This window comes from Benincasa hispida, chromosome 1 (assembly GCF_009727055.1).
Source record: "Benincasa hispida cultivar B227 chromosome 1, ASM972705v1, whole genome shotgun sequence".
NCBI classification, from domain to species: Eukaryota; Viridiplantae; Streptophyta; class Magnoliopsida; order Cucurbitales; family Cucurbitaceae; genus Benincasa; species Benincasa hispida.
Genome location: NC_052349.1, coordinates 88839893 through 88858255, shown reverse-complemented (window position 1 = coordinate 88858255; position 18363 = coordinate 88839893). Strand labels below are relative to the sequence as shown.

The following is an 18363-nucleotide window of genomic DNA, read 5'->3' as shown; positions in this document are numbered from 1 at the left end:
CCACCCCATGAAGAAGTTTTAACGGGGCCCCATAGATCTCCATGCATATAGTCAAGGATGGCCTTGGTAGTGTGGACTTCTTTTGTGAACTTCATTCTCTTAGATTTTCCATACACACAATGCTCATAAAAACTTAGTCTTGTATTACCCCTAAACTGAATCAAGCCTTTCTCCATGAGTTCATTCAAGCATATTTCATTAGTATGTGAAAATATTTGATGCCACATTGATAACGGACAGAAATGCACATTATTACAGTGCAAAGATATAAAACAATGCAGGATTGCGACGGTAAAAATATATAATATTGCGTCCAAAAGTATTAAGTTTGCAACATTGTGATCGCATGTGTCCATCGCATTAAAACAACTAACTTATGTATTTTATGCAGGAAAATGCATTGACGCAAGGTGAAATTGCGATCCAAAGAAATTAGTGTCCGAGCGCGTAAGAGATTGCGACTGCAAGGCTATGCGATCGTTTGCGTTCATGAAAATCTGCTCAAGAAGGTGGCCGCATAAAGCCGGCGCATCAAGGTGGGGGCATCTGGGTGAAAGCTTAAAAAATCACGATGGGACAAAAAGCTGATGATGGTCGATTCCGAATTAAGTTGACAAGCCGTTAACGACATACTGTAGCAAGTACACTCAACTTTTGGGGGACAAATATTCGACACATCAGACAGAGAATTAATGACATCCCATTAGTGCAATCATTTGAGCGAAAAAGTTCTTCACCCCGAAGCTCTATAAATACCGAAGGCCACCTTCGTTTCAGGAGTTCAGATAGTTGGGTTCTGCTCCTCAAACTTTAAAGTTCTTCTTCACCTTATACTTAGATATTACATACTTAGAAGGCGGAAGCGAGTGAAGAGAGATTACGTCGAGAGGTCGTCCTGGTGAACTCAGAAGAGTGCCTGGAAGTATAGAAAACAGAGAGAGGGCCAACTCTTGCGGAAGCAAGAACATCTTTTGGGAAAAAATAGAGATAACTTAGTGTAAAAGCCTTGGGAAGCAAGATATTGCTACCAGGCTTTCTACCCTTATTTTCCATTGTCATTTTCTATTCTGAACCTATTTATAAAATGGAAATGACATCTTTATATCTATCCATTCTCTTTACACTACGCATGAGTAGCTAAATCTGTCGAATGGATTGAGAAGCACTTAGCTAGCATAACCTGAGATCTTCATTCTATGTGATCATCTTGTATTATGTATGTATCATTCGTCCATTAGAGATACTAGAGAGAGTAGTCTAAGGATAGAATCTAGGCTTGAAAAATTCAGATTAGAATCTAGGCTCGGGAGAGTCAGATTAGAATCGCATAATCAAGAGATAGAAGCTTAGGAATAAGTTCTATTTGCTATTAATGCATCGCATGCACCCTAGAGATAGGACATGATTGTATGCGGTCACCTTGTACCTGTGTGCATCTTTCATCATCGCATAGGCAAGAAGTAGAGACTTAGGAATAAGCTCTATAGACATCATCACATACATCGTATGCGTCCTAAAATTAGGAGCTATCGCATTTGCATTGGAAAATGAATTGCTGTCGCATGAGTGTAGCATGATCGCATAGCTTGAACGCATTCTCAAGAAACGCCAGCTAAAGACCTTCTCAACCCATTCCTCCGTATACTCATTGTATCGTTCGCATAATTAACTCTTTTCTTAAATCCGCCGCATAACCTTTATACCTTCAACAATAAACTAACCAACACTTTGATTTATTTGTTATCGCAAAGTAATCGAAATTTACCATCGCATACTGTTCTCCTTAGTCCCTGTGTTCGATCTTGTGCTTACCAGACAACTTAGTAGGATTTATACTTGGATCTTGCTGAGAAAACTTGCTTGTACAACGTATATTCCACCATCGCATTCTACACCATTATTTCATCGCATTAAAAACGCATCACACATCTCAACCTCACTGTTTTTTTTTGTTTCTGACAGGAGAGAATAGTTAGGTTGATTGAACTTTTTCACTGTTGGAGATGATGCCCTAAAGTCTCGTGTCCTGTAGTTTGTAAACACAGTTTGTACAAATGCTTGTGATGTATAATATATGATATTTTCTTCACTACTTGACTTTGCACATTGGATGTTTTATTTGCTTTACCACAAACCAATAAACTGAAATCCCTGGTTGTCATTATGTAACTTAAGCATGTATGTGGTGAGATACAAGTGGATCAAGTTTTAAGTGATAACCAAAATAGTCTGTAGTATATGGATATAGGAGAGAAACCTTATCCTGGTAATGCTACAGATGTGGCCCACTTTGTGGAATAGTTACAAGTGTTGTGACTTGCTACAGATGGTCTGATCCTGATCATTCGTGTGGGGATATGCGAGCGAGACGTCCTATACAAAGAGTTTGTATAAGACCTGACCATGAAGTGTTAATGTCTCGTTATATAACGTCGTTCATGACAGAGACTTCACTTCACTAGAATGACCATAGGTAACATGACCTCAATCCCGAGTGAGTTGGGAACTCCTACCATTGAGGGTAGTCCTTTGATTTGCATGGGTGCAAGTGGCCAGGTCGCCAACTCAAACCTACCACTTTGAGGATTTGTTTGATTTGGGAGTTGGGAACTCAGCTACACAAGTTGGAATTCACTCTTTCCCCGAAGAAGAGATAAGTAGATAGATTACTCCCTTAAGGGCTGATCCCGGGGCTTGAGCGATGTGGCGCCATACACCTTCTCATGGCCCGAGAGGTGCTAGACATAGTAGAACTATGTTGTTTTGTTCATTAGAGGGATCGGTAGTACTTAAGGAGCCAGATGTAACTACAGGGGCAAAACGATAAATTGGCCCAGCTGTACTTACGAGCATCTATGAAGGGTTATCGTATGGATGATTGGTTATATTTGATGGACATATAAATATATCTATGGTAAGAAGAGTTCAACTGTCGGTCTTTAGTAGAATGCTTGGCAGTTAACGGATGGTGGTTTCTCGTGGCTAAATAGTTTAGTCAGCTATTCACGTACCGTTGGAGCTTCGAGCCATAGGTCCATAAGGTCCCCTTGGTAGCTTGGATTTAAGTTGAGCATCAGTTTTTGGGTCAGTTTAAAATGTTCAAATTGACAAGAGGGAGTTCGATTATATATGATACGAGGGAACTGGTTAATTATATATGATATGATTGACTTTATGTATGAGATACATTAATTGGAGGAAATTGGATATAAATATGATTTATATCTAGTGGAGGAAAAAAAACTGGTTGATATATATGATATTAAACTACAGGTTAATGAATATAATATGATTATATTTAATATTTTATTAATTGGACAGTTATGGGATAATTGGCTGCCATTTTCTCTGTAACCATATATTAGTGGGAAGTTCCATTCGGTTTTCGTAACTAAAGAATAAAATGAAATTTCTTTTCATTTTTCAACGAACACAGTTAATTTCTCACGAGGTGTTTGCATCCTATCGCTTAGTGAATTGAGAGACTATACGATAGCTCACTTTTTACTACACGATCGCTTACACACACGCGCGCTTCTTTCTAAACGACTGCCTACCTTTTGCTAAATGATCGTCTAGCGTCCGAGCTTTACTAAACAATCATATAGACGATTGCCTACCTTTGCCTACATGATCGTGTACTTCACCTAAATGATCAAGCATTTTGTCTATACAATAGACTTGCCTTTCTCCCACTTGCTTGATCGTTGTATATGATCTCTTTTCCTCCTCTCCTCTACCAAACCCGAACAGAGCCCACTCTTTGGATTCTCACTTCGAGAATACTAAGAGTTCCAAGTGGTGGTGTCGTCTCCATTGTTCATCTGTTCATATGGTGGCCGCTCATGGTAGACGATCAGTGTTTTGGTGAACGATAGCCTTCCGTTCGTAGAGAGAGCGAGTTTTTTTACTATGAAGAGAGTCTTCAACTGGTAAGTTTTCTTGATCTTTTGTTGGTTTATCTCTAATTTAGTGGTTTGATGAATATCTGTTTGTGTGAATAAATGTGGTAATTCTGTCACAATGCTTTCGGAAAGACCCACTTCTACTCAGAGGTACTCTTGTATAAGAGTTCCTTCAATTGGTATCAAAGCCAAATTTCTTATATTCCAAATTCATTGTTGCAAAGAATTGCGTTTACATTTTTGGTGGGTAAAAGCATGTCTACTCACTAATTTAAGCATTAATTTTTTTTGTGGATGTGTGGATTAATCGAGTTTCTGGGATGAAACCTCAGTTTGTTAATTTCTTTTACATTTCGAGTTAATTGTAAAGGCCCCTGCGTTTTAGGGCATTATTAACTGCTATCGAGTTTGTAATTTCAAAGTTGTTTGAGTCCGTGAGTCGTTCTTGAAGAAGCTTCGTAGCAAGGGTTGTTGTTCTTCAAGGAAGAAGACGACTAAGCATTGGTCGGGTCGTGTAGATGATGAGGTAGACGATCGTTGAGTATCGGATACTCAGGAATTGTTTAACGCGCGCGCACTAGACGATCGTATAGCTCAGCAAGCTTCATCGCTTATTTACTACCTATACGATATGGAGACGCTAGCTAAGCGATCTCTTAACCATCTGTCTCTTATACACATCTAGATGTGTATAAGAGACAGGCTCAGCAAGCTTCATCGCTTATTTACTAACTATATGATCATGGAGTAAATCGCGTAGTAGATCGTTTACCTATCCCATGTTAAGCAATCGTCTAGACAATCGAGCTTCGTAGCTTCGTTGTCATTTAAGCGATCGTTTAACATCTGCGTGTTTTCGTCTTGTGCGCTACACGATCGTTTGCCTGGAGGCATTTACTAAATGATGGGAGCTTCGCCTGACTGTTCAAGACCTGGTTCGCCTATGAACCGGTTTGCTCGGTGGAAAAATGTAATAGATAGAATTTTTCATTCTGATTGTTAGAGGTGGTGCATGCCGGTCCATTAATATGTGTTATTATACATGAGATGTATGTTTTATTTATATGTCATATGGTATGCCATATACAAAAATTCCACCTTAGGTTATGCACTAGTCATGCGTCATCTCTTTATTATAAGTGTTATGATTTAGAGAAGCATGATTTAAATTACGTAAGAGCATGCTCATGCATCATATAATATAAGAGTTATATTTATGCATGCATAAAGCATTGACATGCATCATCTTTATATTATAATTGTTATAGTATAAGGGTGTAGGAAAGTATGTGTGCTTGGTTGTTACTTGTATAGAAAAATTATGTATAGTAATGACCGGATATTGCATGAAGCATGACACATAGGTTAAATTTATAAGCGTTATAAATACCTAGTTGTGTGGCAGTGTATGTTAGTTGTTTCTTTTATAATGGTTATAAAAAGAAATTAGAACTAAAATCAATAAGAAAGACATGCATGGCAACTTAGGTTTAAATCATGGTTTTAAAATGTTTAAAACTTGGTTGACATAGACTTAAGTTCACGGTTCTACTTTGATTTGTAACCTTAGTCTTTAATCTTTTAATCAGTTTAATAGGATTAAATTGACTAATAAAAGGTTAAAGTGTAGAAAATCTATCTATAAGGAACCTTTTGTCTAAGGCGGGTTCTATCTAGGCTGGGTATTTAAGGTGACGAAAACTAAACACCCTTACCTGGGAACCTACCTGAAAAGGTGAATTAGATAGATTTAATGCATGTATGCAAGCTTAAGGACAGTCCATTAAAGAGTTTAATGTGATTACTTGAATTGTTTTATTTCGAAGACAAAAGTTATTTTTGAGCGGATTAAAAAAAAAGACTTAGACTAAAATCAATAGTCGGATTGTCTAGGTTAATGAACCCCTAGGTATAACATTCAGTGGGAGGTACTTGGGGTATTTGATGCTTCATTTAAACCTCTCATGTTTCTCCCTATAGTCCATATCGTGAGATCCACCCTTGGCCTCGTGGCACTCTGGGAGTGTCCCCCTAAAAGGATGGTGTTTGGGTAGGTCAATATCAAGGTGGATGGAGAGAATGTTCATAGTAAGTGGGAGTGGAAAATGTGACAGCATATCCCACAGTCTCTCTCGTTAGGTTGAATAAAGTTTCTACGCATCGCCTCAAGGCACCTTGGGAGTGTCCCCCTATAGGATGGCAGTTTTGTGCATTTCTTTATTTGATCTCCTATAAGAGGATAAGGTTACTTAGTCTCTTGTCCTAATCTACTTCTTCCATAAGATGAGCTCATTAGGGCGGGACTCTTGGGTCGATAACGAGGGGTCACACTTACGCGGAATTGTTAAGGATTAACAGTTCTGGACCAAATAAATGGTAGTTGTTAGGTTTAGTTCCAAGAGTTGGTTCTGCCTAATGGTTGATAATGTCTCATCCCAATGAAGGGGCATTTGATCACCCCATCGGTGACATTTGTCCTACCTTGCTGGGGCATCATTGCAAAATAGAAGTCTTAATCTCTTAAGGTACTTGGAAGCTGTTTTGCTAAAACTAATTGGTTAAAATGTGGTTTAGCAAAGTCTTGTAAAAGTTTGTTCATTTTTCAGCAATGGTTTTAAAATGGCTATAGCCACGATTTCTTTGTTAAGCACCAAAAAACTTACTGGCGACAACTATTCGAGTTGGAAACATGATCACGATGATATTCATCATCGAGGATCTCTTTGCCCTTACGGAGGTCTGTCCTTCTATTCCAGCTCCAAACGTTGCTCAAAATGTTCGAGAGGCGTACAAGCGATGGACACGGGCAAACGAAAAGGCTCGAGCCTATATCTTGGTCAGTCTGAGTGTCGTATTGGCCAAGAATCATGAGCCCATGGTCTCAGTGCGTGAGATCATGAAGTCCCTGCAGGGATGTTTGGACAACCGTCTGCACAACTCAAGCACGAGGCTCTGAAATACATCTTCAACTCCGAAATGGAGGAAGGCACCTCTGGTCGTGAACATATGCTTAACATGATGGTCCACTTTAATGTGGCGGAGATGAATGCATCTAGAATTGATGAGGGTAGTCAGGTTAGCGTAATCTTTCATTCATTGTCGGAGAGCTTCCTCCACTTTGTTAGCAATGCGATTCTTAACAAAGTGGAATATACCCTTACAACTCTCCTCAACGAGTTGCAAATATACTAATCTTTACTGAAAAGTAAGGGGAGAAAAAGGGGTGAGGCAAATGTTGCCTCGTCTTCTAGAACGTTCCATCGAGGTTCGATCTTAAGGACGAAGTCTACACATTTTACTTCTAACTCTAGAAAAGGGAAGAAGAAGAAAGGTGCTAAGGGGAAAGGGAAAGCACCTGCTAACCCGCCACCTATCGCCCCGAGGAGGCATATGCCGCCGGTTGAAAAGGAAAAATGTTTCCATTGCAACTAGGACAAACACTGGAAGAGGAATTGTCCTTGCTGGCTAAAGGAAAGGAAGGCATCCAAGGCTAAGGCCAAGGCAGACAATGATGATTCTGCCTGGATAATTAAGTCGGACGCCACTAATCATGTTTGTTCTTCTTTTTAGGGGATTAGTTCCTAGCGACAGCTGGAGGCTAGTGAGATGATGATGCAAGTAGGCACCAGGCACTCGTCTAAGCTGCGGCAGTGGGAGGCACCCAGTTAACTTTACAGAATAGATTTCTTGTTTTAAAAGATATTTTTGTAGTTCTTGAATTAAAAAGGAACTTAATTTCTGTAAAGTGTCTGTTACAATGTAAATACACTCTTTCTTTTAATATGGATAAAGTATTTATTCATAAGGATGGTGTTGAGATTTGTACAGCTAAACTGGAAAATAACTTGTATGTGCTAAGACCGTTAGCCTTAAGTTTCCTCTATAATATAGAGATGTTTAAATCTATCGTAACTCAATCTAAACGTCAACGAATTTCTCCTAAAGAAAATGCTCAACTTTTGCACCTTCGATTAGGGTACATCAATCTCAATAGGATTGAGAGATTGGTGAAGAATGGCCTTTTAAGTGAGTTAAAAGAAAATTCTTTACTAGTGTACGAATCTTGCCTTGAGGGTAAGATGACTAAAAGACCTTTTACTGGAAAAGGTTATCGAGCCAAAGAGCCTTTAGAGTTAGTACATTCTGACTTCGTTGATCCTATGAATGTTCGAGCCCGAGGAGGCCATGAGTATTTTATCAGTTTTACTGATGATTACTCTAGGTATGGGTATGTTTATCTGATGCAACGGAAGTTTGAATTCTTTGAAAAGTTCAAAGAGTTCAAGGCTGAAGTTGAAAAAGCATGGGATAGACGGATTAAAACACTTCAATTAGATCGAGGTGGAGAGTTTTTGGATTAAGGATTCCAAGACTATTTGATAGAACATGGAATCATTTCCCAACTCTCAGCGCTAGGTACACCTCAGCAGAATGGTGTAGCGGAAAGGAAAAACAGAACTTTATTGGACATAGTTCGTTTAATGATGAGTTACGCTTTCTTACCGGACTCGTTTTGGGGTTTCGCAGTGGAAACTGTAGTATACATACTCAACTGTGTACTAGTTTTTGTAAACCCCACTCGTTTTAAGAAAAGTGGGAGATTGTTGGGGATGATGCCCTAAAGTAACGTGTCTTGTAGTTTGTAAACACAGTTTGTACAAACGCTTGTGATGTATAATATATGATATTTTCTTCACTACTTGACTTTGCACATTGGATGTTTTATTTGCTTTACCACAAACTAATGAACTAAAATCCCTGGTTGTCATTATGTAACTTAAGCATGCATGTTGTGACATGCAAGTGGATCATGTCTTAAGTGATAATTAAAATGGTCTGTAGTATATGGATATAGGAGGGAAACCTTATCCTGGTAATGCTATGGATGAGGCCCGCTTTGTGGAATAGTTACAAGTGTTGTGACTTGCTATAGATGGTCTGATTCTGATCATTCATGTAAGGACATGCAAGCGGAGGCGTCCTATACAATGAGTTTGTATAAGACCTGACCACGAAGTGTTAACGTCTCGTTATATAACATCGTTCATGACAGAGACTTCACTTCACTAGAATGACCATAGGTAACATGACCTTAATCCTGAGTGAGTTGGGAACTCCTGCCATTGAGGGCAGTCCTTTGATTTACATGGATGCGAGTGGCCAGGTCGCCAACTCAAACCTATCACTTTGAGGATTCGTTTGATATGAGAGCTGGGAACTCAGCTACACAAGATGGAATTCACTCTTTCCCTGAAGAAGGGGTAAGTAGATAGATTACTCCCTTAAGGGCAGATCTCGGGGCTTGAACGATGTGGCACCACACACCTTCTCATGATCCGAGAGGTGTCTAGACATAGTAGGGCTATGTTGTTTTGTTCATTAGAGGGATCAATGATACTTAAGAAGTGAGATGTAACTACAGGGGCAAAACAGTAAATTGGTCCAGCTGTACTTACGAGCATCTATGAAGGGTTATCGTATGGATGATTGGTTATATTTGATGGACATATAAATATATCTATGGTAAGAAGAGTTCAATTGTCGGTTTTTAGTAGAATGCCTGGCAGTTAACGGATGGTGGTTTCTCGTGGCTAAATAGTTTAGTCAGCTATTCACGTACCGTTGGAGCTTCGAGCCATAGGTTCATAAGGTCCCCTTGGTAGCTTGGATTTAAGTTGAGCATCAGTTTTTGGGTCAGTTTAAAATGTTCAAATTGACAAAAGGGAGTTCGATTATATATGATACGATGGAACTAGTTAATTATATATGATATGATTGACTTTATGTATGAGGTACATTAATTGGAGGAAATTGGATATAAATATGATTTATATCTAGTGGAGGAGAAAACACTATGGTTGATATATGATATTAAACTATTGGTTAATGAATATCAGATGATTATATTTATTAGATTTTAATTGGACAATTATAGGATAATTGGCAGCCGTTTTCTCCGTAACTGTGCGTTAGTGGGAAGTTCCATTCGGTTTTCGTAACTGAAGAATAAAATAAAAATTGTTTTCATTTTGCAAAGAACACAGTTAATTGCTCACGAGGTGTTTGCATCCTATCGCTTAGTGAATTGAGAGACAATACGATAGCTCACCTTTTACTACATGATTGCCTACACACATGCACACTTCTTTCTAAACGATCGCCTGCCTTTTGCTAAATGATCACCTAGCACCCGAACTTTACTAAATAATCGTATAGATAATTGCCTACCATTGCCTACACAATCATGTACTTCACCTAAACGATCAAGCACTTTGTCTATACGATAGTGTAACGACCGGATCCTTACATATTATGGTCTGACCGCTACGACATGCATGCTTAGACTTTTCTATTATGAGATGAGTTTTGGTAAAAATCTGAAAAGAACATTTCTAAGATTTTATTAATTAGGTAGAAATCTATATAAAAAGTTTATTTTACAAACACCAGGATCCATGAAACACTAGCGTAGTGATACAAAAATGCATATGCCTATAATAGTGAGTTTGATGGTTGGCCATTTGAGCGACATCCAGTTCTGCCACCTACGCTGTGTCCTTACCTACAAAGTCTGTAAAAATAGGATGAGTATATAATATAACCAGTAAATAGTTCTCACATAGGGTAGTGACCAAATGCACAATCACATGCAACATGTTCTGAAAACATATGATTGGGATCGAAAACATATAATAACATGTGGTGGTCGGTTATGCTTCTAACATGAATTTCTCCGCCCTGATAGGAAGATGAGGACATAGACGGAAACTAACCCATCTGATGACTAGCGGGTCATGCAGTCAGTAGGGCCAGAGTCGCATCCAACATCTATCATTAACATAAACGTAAGATTGGACTAGAGGGGTGCAACCATACATACCCTGTTAGNTACCTATGTTTACTAAATTATTTACTAAATTACTTGTTTGAAAATTCCACTTACCAGCGTATTTGGCACAACTATGGGCATCACTTAACAGGCCGAACCATCAAACACCACGACTCAGATTAGTACAGCCTAATTGGCTCAAATGCTCTGATACAAACCTGTAACGATCAGATCCTTACATATTATGGTCCGACCTATATGACATGCATGCTTAGATTTTTTTATTATGAGATGGTAAAAATCTTAAAAGAACATATCTAAGATTTTATTAATGAGGTAGAAACTATATAAAAAGTTTATTTTACAAATACCAGGATCCATACAACACTAGCGTAGTGATACAAAAATGCATATGCCTATAATAGTGAGTTTGATGGTTGGCCATTTGAGCGACGTTCAGTTCTGCCACCTACGTTATGTCCTTACCTACAAAGTCTTTTAAAATAGGATGAGTATATAATATAACCAGTAAGTAGTTCTCACATAGGGTAGTGACCAAATGCACAATCACATGCAACATGTTCTGAAAACATATGATTGAGACCGAAAACATATAATAACATGTGGTGGTCGATTATGCTTCTAACGTGAATTTCTCCGCCCTGATAGGAAGATGAGGACTTAGGCGGAAACTAACCCATCTGATGACTAGCTGTTCATGCAGTCAATAGAGCCAGAGTCGCATCCAACATCTACCATTAATATAAACGTAAGATTGGACTAGAGGGGTGCAACCATACATACCCTGTTAGTTCCTACCATAAACTTGACATAGAATTGGGACTAGAGGGGTGCAACCATACATGCCCTGCTAGCCCTAGAAACATAACCTTTATCTAATTAAAATTTAATCTTAAAAACAAACATAATGCATGAGGTCCCTTGTCGATAAACATATTTTAAACATGTAATGCAACATAACAATCACATAATTATGCAACATATTAAAGGTACACTTCCATGAAACACTTAAAGAGAGGGTGAGATAAACTACTTACCTTGACTGCGATCCTAGTTATTCCTTATTATTCCTTATGGTTTAATCAGTAGAGCTTTCTCTCTTAAATCAAAAGGAAATTTGAGCAGCACTTCCCTCGCGTTTCCTCTTTCAAACTAACAGAATTACTTCACCCTTTTCACACGAATTTTACTACTGAGTTTTGTTTGAGAATCAGTTTAACTTCTAACCCAAAGTCTCCTATTTATAGCCGTTTCCAGCTCTTCTCTATGTGACAACCCATCTTACAAATGGCTTCTTTAAAATTACTTAGGTTTAAGAATTTCTCTTAATAAGACACCTAATTTTGGCTAACGTTTTCCCTTACGTTATCAACCTTTGTTTGTATTCAATTTTAGGGTTCTCCATGTATAATTTATAAGACTGTTGCCAAATTCAACGCATAATCCACGCTTCTGTCCAAATCTCGCTCCTTCTGTTCTCAGAATCTCGCTCTCTCAAGTTTTCTCGCTGGTTTGGCTCTCGTAACTCTCGCTCTCGCTCTCGCTGAGAATCTCGCTCTCTCCAAATTTCTCTTCAATCTCGCTCTCTCCAATTTTCTCTCCAATCTCACTAGTTTTCACTCGTGGATTGCCTTCACTGCTTGTAGATTCCACTTCCCCCTTTTTAACTCTTTCAAATTTTAAGAGTATATGGGCAATTAATTCACCTCCAATTCTTCCAATGAGCAGCGCCCAAACAAAAAGTTATCTATTGCCCTTTGTCTCCTGAATTAGCTAGCGTCCAACTTCTAATTAATCCTCCCTGATTCTGCCCCCTTATTCATTATTTTTGGATGATTAATAAATTTCTCATTTTTTTCCAATTCTAAATTTTCACCCGATTTTCCTATTAAGTTTCTATATTTTTCATTCTTAATTATATATTTTATTTGTTTTCCTGCTTTTTAAATTAAGGTTAGGGTATTACATTTACCACCCCTTTAAATAAAATTTTGTCCTGCTTAACATTTGACATTTAATTTCCTGTAGTGTATGTGTACAAATTTGGGTTGTTACAGATAGAATCGCCTTTCTCCCACTTGCTTGATCGTTGTATACGATATTTTTTCCTCCTCCCCTCTACCAAATTCAAAAAGTGCCTAGTCTTTGGATTCTCATTCCGAGAATACTACGGGTTCTAAGTGGTGGTGTTATCCCCATTTCTTGTCTGTTCATATGGTGGCCGTTTGTGGTAGACGATCGGTGTTTTGGTGAACGATAACCTTCCGTTCGTGGAGAGAGTGAGTTTCTTGCTTTGGAGAGAGTCTTAAATTGGTATGTTTTCTTGGTCTCCTATTGGTTTATCTCTAAGAATGTCGGTAATTTAATGGTTTGATGCATATTTGTTTGTGTGAATGTAAATGTAGTAATTATGTCACAATGCTTTTGGAAAAATTCGCTTCTGCTCAGAGGTACTCTTGTATAAGAGTTCCTTCATTCACAACATATTGGCCATCAATTTTCTTCCCAACAAGGACTTTCCTCCGTTGTTTTTCAATCTTCAAAGTACTTCTTTCACTAGTGAATTTGTAACCCTAGTCATCAAGCATGTCTAAGGAGACAAGATTTCTTTTGAGGTTTGGAACATGCCTAACATCCTTCAGTAGGACTTCCATGCTGTTTGCAAGCTTTAGTAATATTAAGCCTCTTCCCATGATTTCACACTCATTGTTATTATCTATGTAAATTGAGTTCCTTTCCTCTAATTTGTAATCAACAAACTAGCTCTTCTTAGAAGTCATACGATAGGTACATCCTAGCTCTAAGACCCAGTCTCTCTCCTCAGTTTCAAAATCCACAGCCCTTTTATTTTTAGCAACAAAAACTTTAATGTACTTATAAGCTTCTTCACTAGCAGGCCCTTGAAATCTCCCATGTTCCTTTGATCTCCTTGGCTCATCTCTTCTGAAATCTCTATTTCTGTTTGAGTCTTCTCTGCCATAAGATTTAAAAATTCTATTATCATCTCTTCTGTGATGTTTCCCCCTCTCAGGGCAGTTTCTTTTGACAGATAAAGAATTTCAAAGTTGGCCTCTCTCTATACATTATCTCATTTTTGTTAGAGTGATTCTTCTTTGACTGGTTCTTTCTCTTAAAATAAAGAGATTCAACTTCCCTAACATTTTTTTCTAGTTGTAGCTCTAATTCCTTGCTTTTTAAGGCTGTAATGACAACATTGACTGTCACTGATTCTCTCTCATACTTCAAGGCTGATTTTACCTCTTTAAAGGTGTCATGAAGTGAGTTGATCAAGATAGCCGCTTTACTTTTTGCCCCAAGCTTTTCTCCAAGTTGGTTGAACTCATTTGTGAGCTTCTTAAATTCATCCAAATTTTCATTTAAGGACTTAGAGTGTTTAATCTTGAAAGAGAATAATCTTTAACGAATGTAAAGCTTGTTAGGCAAGCCTCTCTTGTCAAAGAGAACGTTCAATTTCTCCCAAACCTCATAAGTTGTGTTCTCATTGATCACTTGCCTCAAGACACTGCCTGTGATGTTGAGAATCAAAGTTCTATAAGAAATCACCTCCATGTTTTGTCTATCTTCAACACTAATTGTGGTAGGCAAGGTCTGGGGACCATCAAAAGCCTTCAAGACCTTTTGTGAATTCAAGAAAACCTTGACCCTCTTTGTCCATAGAATAAAATCTTCCATGCCATTGAACTTTTTAATTTCAAACTTGGCAGTAGCCGTTTCAAGAATTTAAAAAAATCTAATCTATAGTCTGATACCACTTGATAATATTTTGGGCCACTTTTAATAAAACACTAACGACGCGCAAGTTCTTTTGTAGATTTGAGCTGATACAAGAATGCTAGAAAATGGAGTAGATGTCACGTGTGGACTTTAGACTGCCACGTTGCTTCAACAGGTGGTAAGATATCTTCTTTCTCTTACCTCTTCAGTTTATCATTTTGACAGAAAAACAATCAAGAAATTTTGGGCAAAACTTGGATCTCTCTCTCTTTTGTTCTTCTTCCATCAGATGAATTTGAGTGGAAATCTTGAACTCAAACGTTAGAATCAAGCATGCAAGACAAGAAATGAAAGGAGAAGAGAAAAATGAACACATAGAGGTATACTGGTCAGATACATCCACTCTTCAAAAGATCTTCAGGCTTTATTAATTCTTCAAGATTACAAGCTTCAGAATCATTTGAGGTCAGCACTTTTTTACAACTCCCTTTCAAGCCTTATTTTAATTATTATTAACTCTCGATATACATGCTCACTTATCAAGAAGTGAAGTTATATCAATTCATTTCTATTTATGCTTTTGCTTTTATTATAGATAACATAAACGAAAAAACAGCTAAATTAGTTGCAACTCTTTAACAGCTACTAACTGATTTTCTATATAATTTGTTCTTGATAGGAGCTGGAAATGGAACTGAATAGGAGTTGAAATTTTTTATTCAGCTTCAACAACATTCTCGGCAACATCTCAATTCGCAATGTTCTCTTCTTAAGTTCTTTGGTTGCAACACCTCTTCTTATGACTTGGACTTTTTCAACTGTGTTCAAATTAGCCCGTGTTTGCCTTCAATATCCTTCGCTTTGCTTTAAATACCTTGAAATCGCCACATCATTTGAATATACACATGAAATAATCAACTATAAAGGCCTCAAAACTAGCATCAATAAGTCTAAAAAGAGAGTGTATATTTGTGCACTATCACACTCACACACAAAAAATCTTAGTTATTCACGTTCCACCTTTAAAAAAAAAACTTTACTACTCTTATTTGTTAGCTATATCAATATCGTTTTAGAAATGATGTAGAGTCTAAATAACAGTATTAAAATATCATTTACAAGCAAGATTTAGTGTAGGGAGTATATGATGTTGGGGTAATGAAAAATTTTCCAACACGCATAGGTTGTAGGAGTAGGTAATCTCTGGTGCAACTACATGCATCCCTTTTCAATCACAAAAAGATAGAAATATATAAAATAAATATCGCCTTTTCTTAATTAAAGTTTTTCACATTGACAACTTGTAATTATGCCCTTGAGTGGGGTGCACAAAAATGAATGTAGTCTTGTGATAATTTTTTTTTTCATTTTAAAATATTATATTTTTTTAATATCTTTTTCTTTGTGATGGAAGATAAATATGCGTGAAGATGAGCGTATTTGGTTTAACTTTTCAATTGTTTGTTGATAGATCTATGAAAAGGCTAGAGGATAAGTGCCTCCCTCAAGATAGAGAACCTCGGACTAAGAATTCTTAAGGTATGGGTAGGATGAAGAAAGTCACATTAACTGGAATGTATCTTGCTATAGGCACGATAGAGGTGATCTTTTTTTCTTTTAGGGCACGGACAACTTGAACTCTTCCATGTTCGATAGAATTTTTCATAAAAAAAATAGGAGGTAGAACCAATAAATATTAATCATTTTTTGGTTCAAAATTTTTTAATTGTTTCAAACGTTACTAGAAGATAATCAAGTTGATCGCCTTGGATGAGTCAGTACACATTTCACTCCTAAAGAGTTCAATTTGCTCTTCTTTATCGGATAGGAGAGGTAGCCTATAGACTCAAGCGATCAGCTCGAAAGTTATACGTTTTTTTACCTTTTTATTACCAAAAAATTATTAATTCCCTATGAGATGAATGGGATCCTTCTAGGTGGGGGGGAAGGGGGGAGTTTGAACACCTAGAACACATTCTTTTTCCATTTTTATTTTAACAAATTTTTGTTGCTTAAAATTTTAAATATGTATAACGGGTAGAAAAACTAAATCCATTTTCTAATTTTATCTCACATATGTATTAATGTTTAACAGAAATATTTGTTAAATTTTAGACTCATAATTATTTGGTCATTTATTTTTAGTTTTTTAAAAGTAAGATATATAAACACCAATTTCGTATATAAATTTTTTGCTTTTTTTTAAAATTTATTTTACTATTATTTTAAAATTACATTCAAATTCGTACAAGTTTAATTCTTTTTTAAGTTATGATTAATAAATATCTACATTTTCAATTTTAAATCTAACAAGTTCCTTAAAATATCTAATAGATATATATTTCAATTTATTATCTAAGATTCTCAAAAACTATAAGAAAATGCTTAAAAATTGACCGACGTATTGGAAAAAAAAAATATTTTTGTTACAAATTGAACCTCAAAATTCCAACTTTGTAGCCCAATAGTTACATTATTTAAAAAAAAATATATATGATACTACTTATTAGACACACAATCGAGATGTCACTAATCTAGTATATACTTTTTAAAGTTCAAGAATTATATATGGCACAGATTGAGATATTAATGGACTAAAATCAACTAACATAAAATTACGGATCTGTCATTGTTCGTACAATTAGTTATACTCGTTTTGACGATATTATATGTCTTACATAAAATCTTGGACATATCACTGTTTGACGACAATTCAAAATAACTTTGGAAACAATTTCAAAATATATAATAAAAATGAATTTTGCGAATAGGAACATGTACTAAATAGGTGCCCCACGAGTATATTAATTAACGAAAAAGAAAGAAAGAAAGAAAGAAAGAAAGAAAAAGCAAAAAGAAGAGAAGAAGAGAGAGAGAGTGGTAATCGATCATTTGGTAGGGTAGGCGCATGAAAAGGCAAAAACAAAGATTGCTATAAATTTCCATTATTATCTCTTCTCCTATAATAGTCTCACTTTTCTTTAACCTCCTCTCTCTCACACTTATTCTTTAAAATTTATCTGTGTCTAAAATGGGAAGACCTCAACAACGCTATCGAGGAGTCCGTCAAAGACATTGGGGCTCTTGGGTCTCTGAGATTCGTCACCCTTTACTGTAAAAATTCTCTCTCTCTCAAACACTTCCTCCAAAATCACTTCTCTTCTCTCTTCTATTAACTCCATATTTCAAACAGCTTCAACAATATGCTTTCTTCTCCAGGCCCATAGTACAAATTTTAAGCGTTTGATTTTACGGAAAGAATTCATTTTTTTTTAAAAAAGAGGGAGAGTGAGAGTTTGCTACATGGCAAAATGTATTTGTTGGATGTTTGAGCAAGTTGAAAAAAGATGGGACATTTTTCTAGTATTAGGGGAGTATCGTATTTTTCTTGTTCACACTATAAATTTGTTATCATAAATATTAAGGAATTCAAGATTAACATCAACGAATTCGACCATACTTTTAAAAGCATGTTGATGGGACTCATTTAGTATGAATTTTTTTTTATACTATCATATTATAGGAAAATTTTCCGAAAAGATGGGTGCAACACGGATAGAACCAAATATATTTTTCTATTTTTTTCAAAAGAAATAAACTCTAGTACAAAGATATAAAATTATTATGATGTTCTAGTACACGATGTTGAAAATTTTTGTGGATATATATTTTAAAAAATTCCATGATTAAAAATAGCTACAAAATTGAAATAAATACAACCATTTTTTTTTAATAAAGTAAAATTGAATCTGTTTAAGGAAAAATTAATGTTAAAATTTATTGTTAAATTCTTAATCAATCAGGAAGACAAGGATATGGCTGGGCACTTTCGAAACCGCGGAAGACGCCGCCAGAGCATACGATGAAGCAGCT

General features: G+C 36.5%; 1 protein-coding gene and 1 pseudogene across 1 annotated transcript; one reads left to right on the top strand and one right to left on the bottom strand.

The window, feature by feature from the left end:
* Nucleotides 1–13514: 13514 nt before the first annotated feature.
* LOC120079979 lies at nucleotides 13515–14448 on the bottom strand. Its single transcript, XM_039034488.1, has 3 exons — nucleotides 14239–14448; nucleotides 13838–14154; nucleotides 13515–13728 (listed from the first exon to the last, which is right to left on the bottom strand). The coding sequence occupies exons 1-3, from the start codon at nucleotides 14446–14448 to the stop codon at nucleotides 13515–13517; spliced, it is 741 nt and encodes a 246-aa protein (XP_038890416.1).
* A 2710-nt stretch (nucleotides 14449–17158) lies between these two features.
* The window catches only part of LOC120092923, a 1666-nt pseudogene continuing 461 nt past the window's right edge, over nucleotides 17159–18363 (top strand).

Bases quoted from the DNA above. Each gene is read 5' to 3' on its own strand.
- LOC120079979 (XM_039034488.1), bottom strand. From the start codon at position 14,448: ATGGAAGATTTTATTCTATGGACAAAGAGGGTCAAGGTTTTCTTGAAT. The intron at 14,155-14,238 runs GTTTGGGAGAAA...TTCTCTTTCAAG, and splicing joins ATGAGAACACAACTTATGAG to ATTAAACACTCTAAGTCCTT. The intron at 13,729-13,837 runs GTATAGAGAGAG...ATCTTATGGCAG, and splicing joins TCTAACAAAAATGAGATAAT to AGAAGACTCAAACAGAAATA.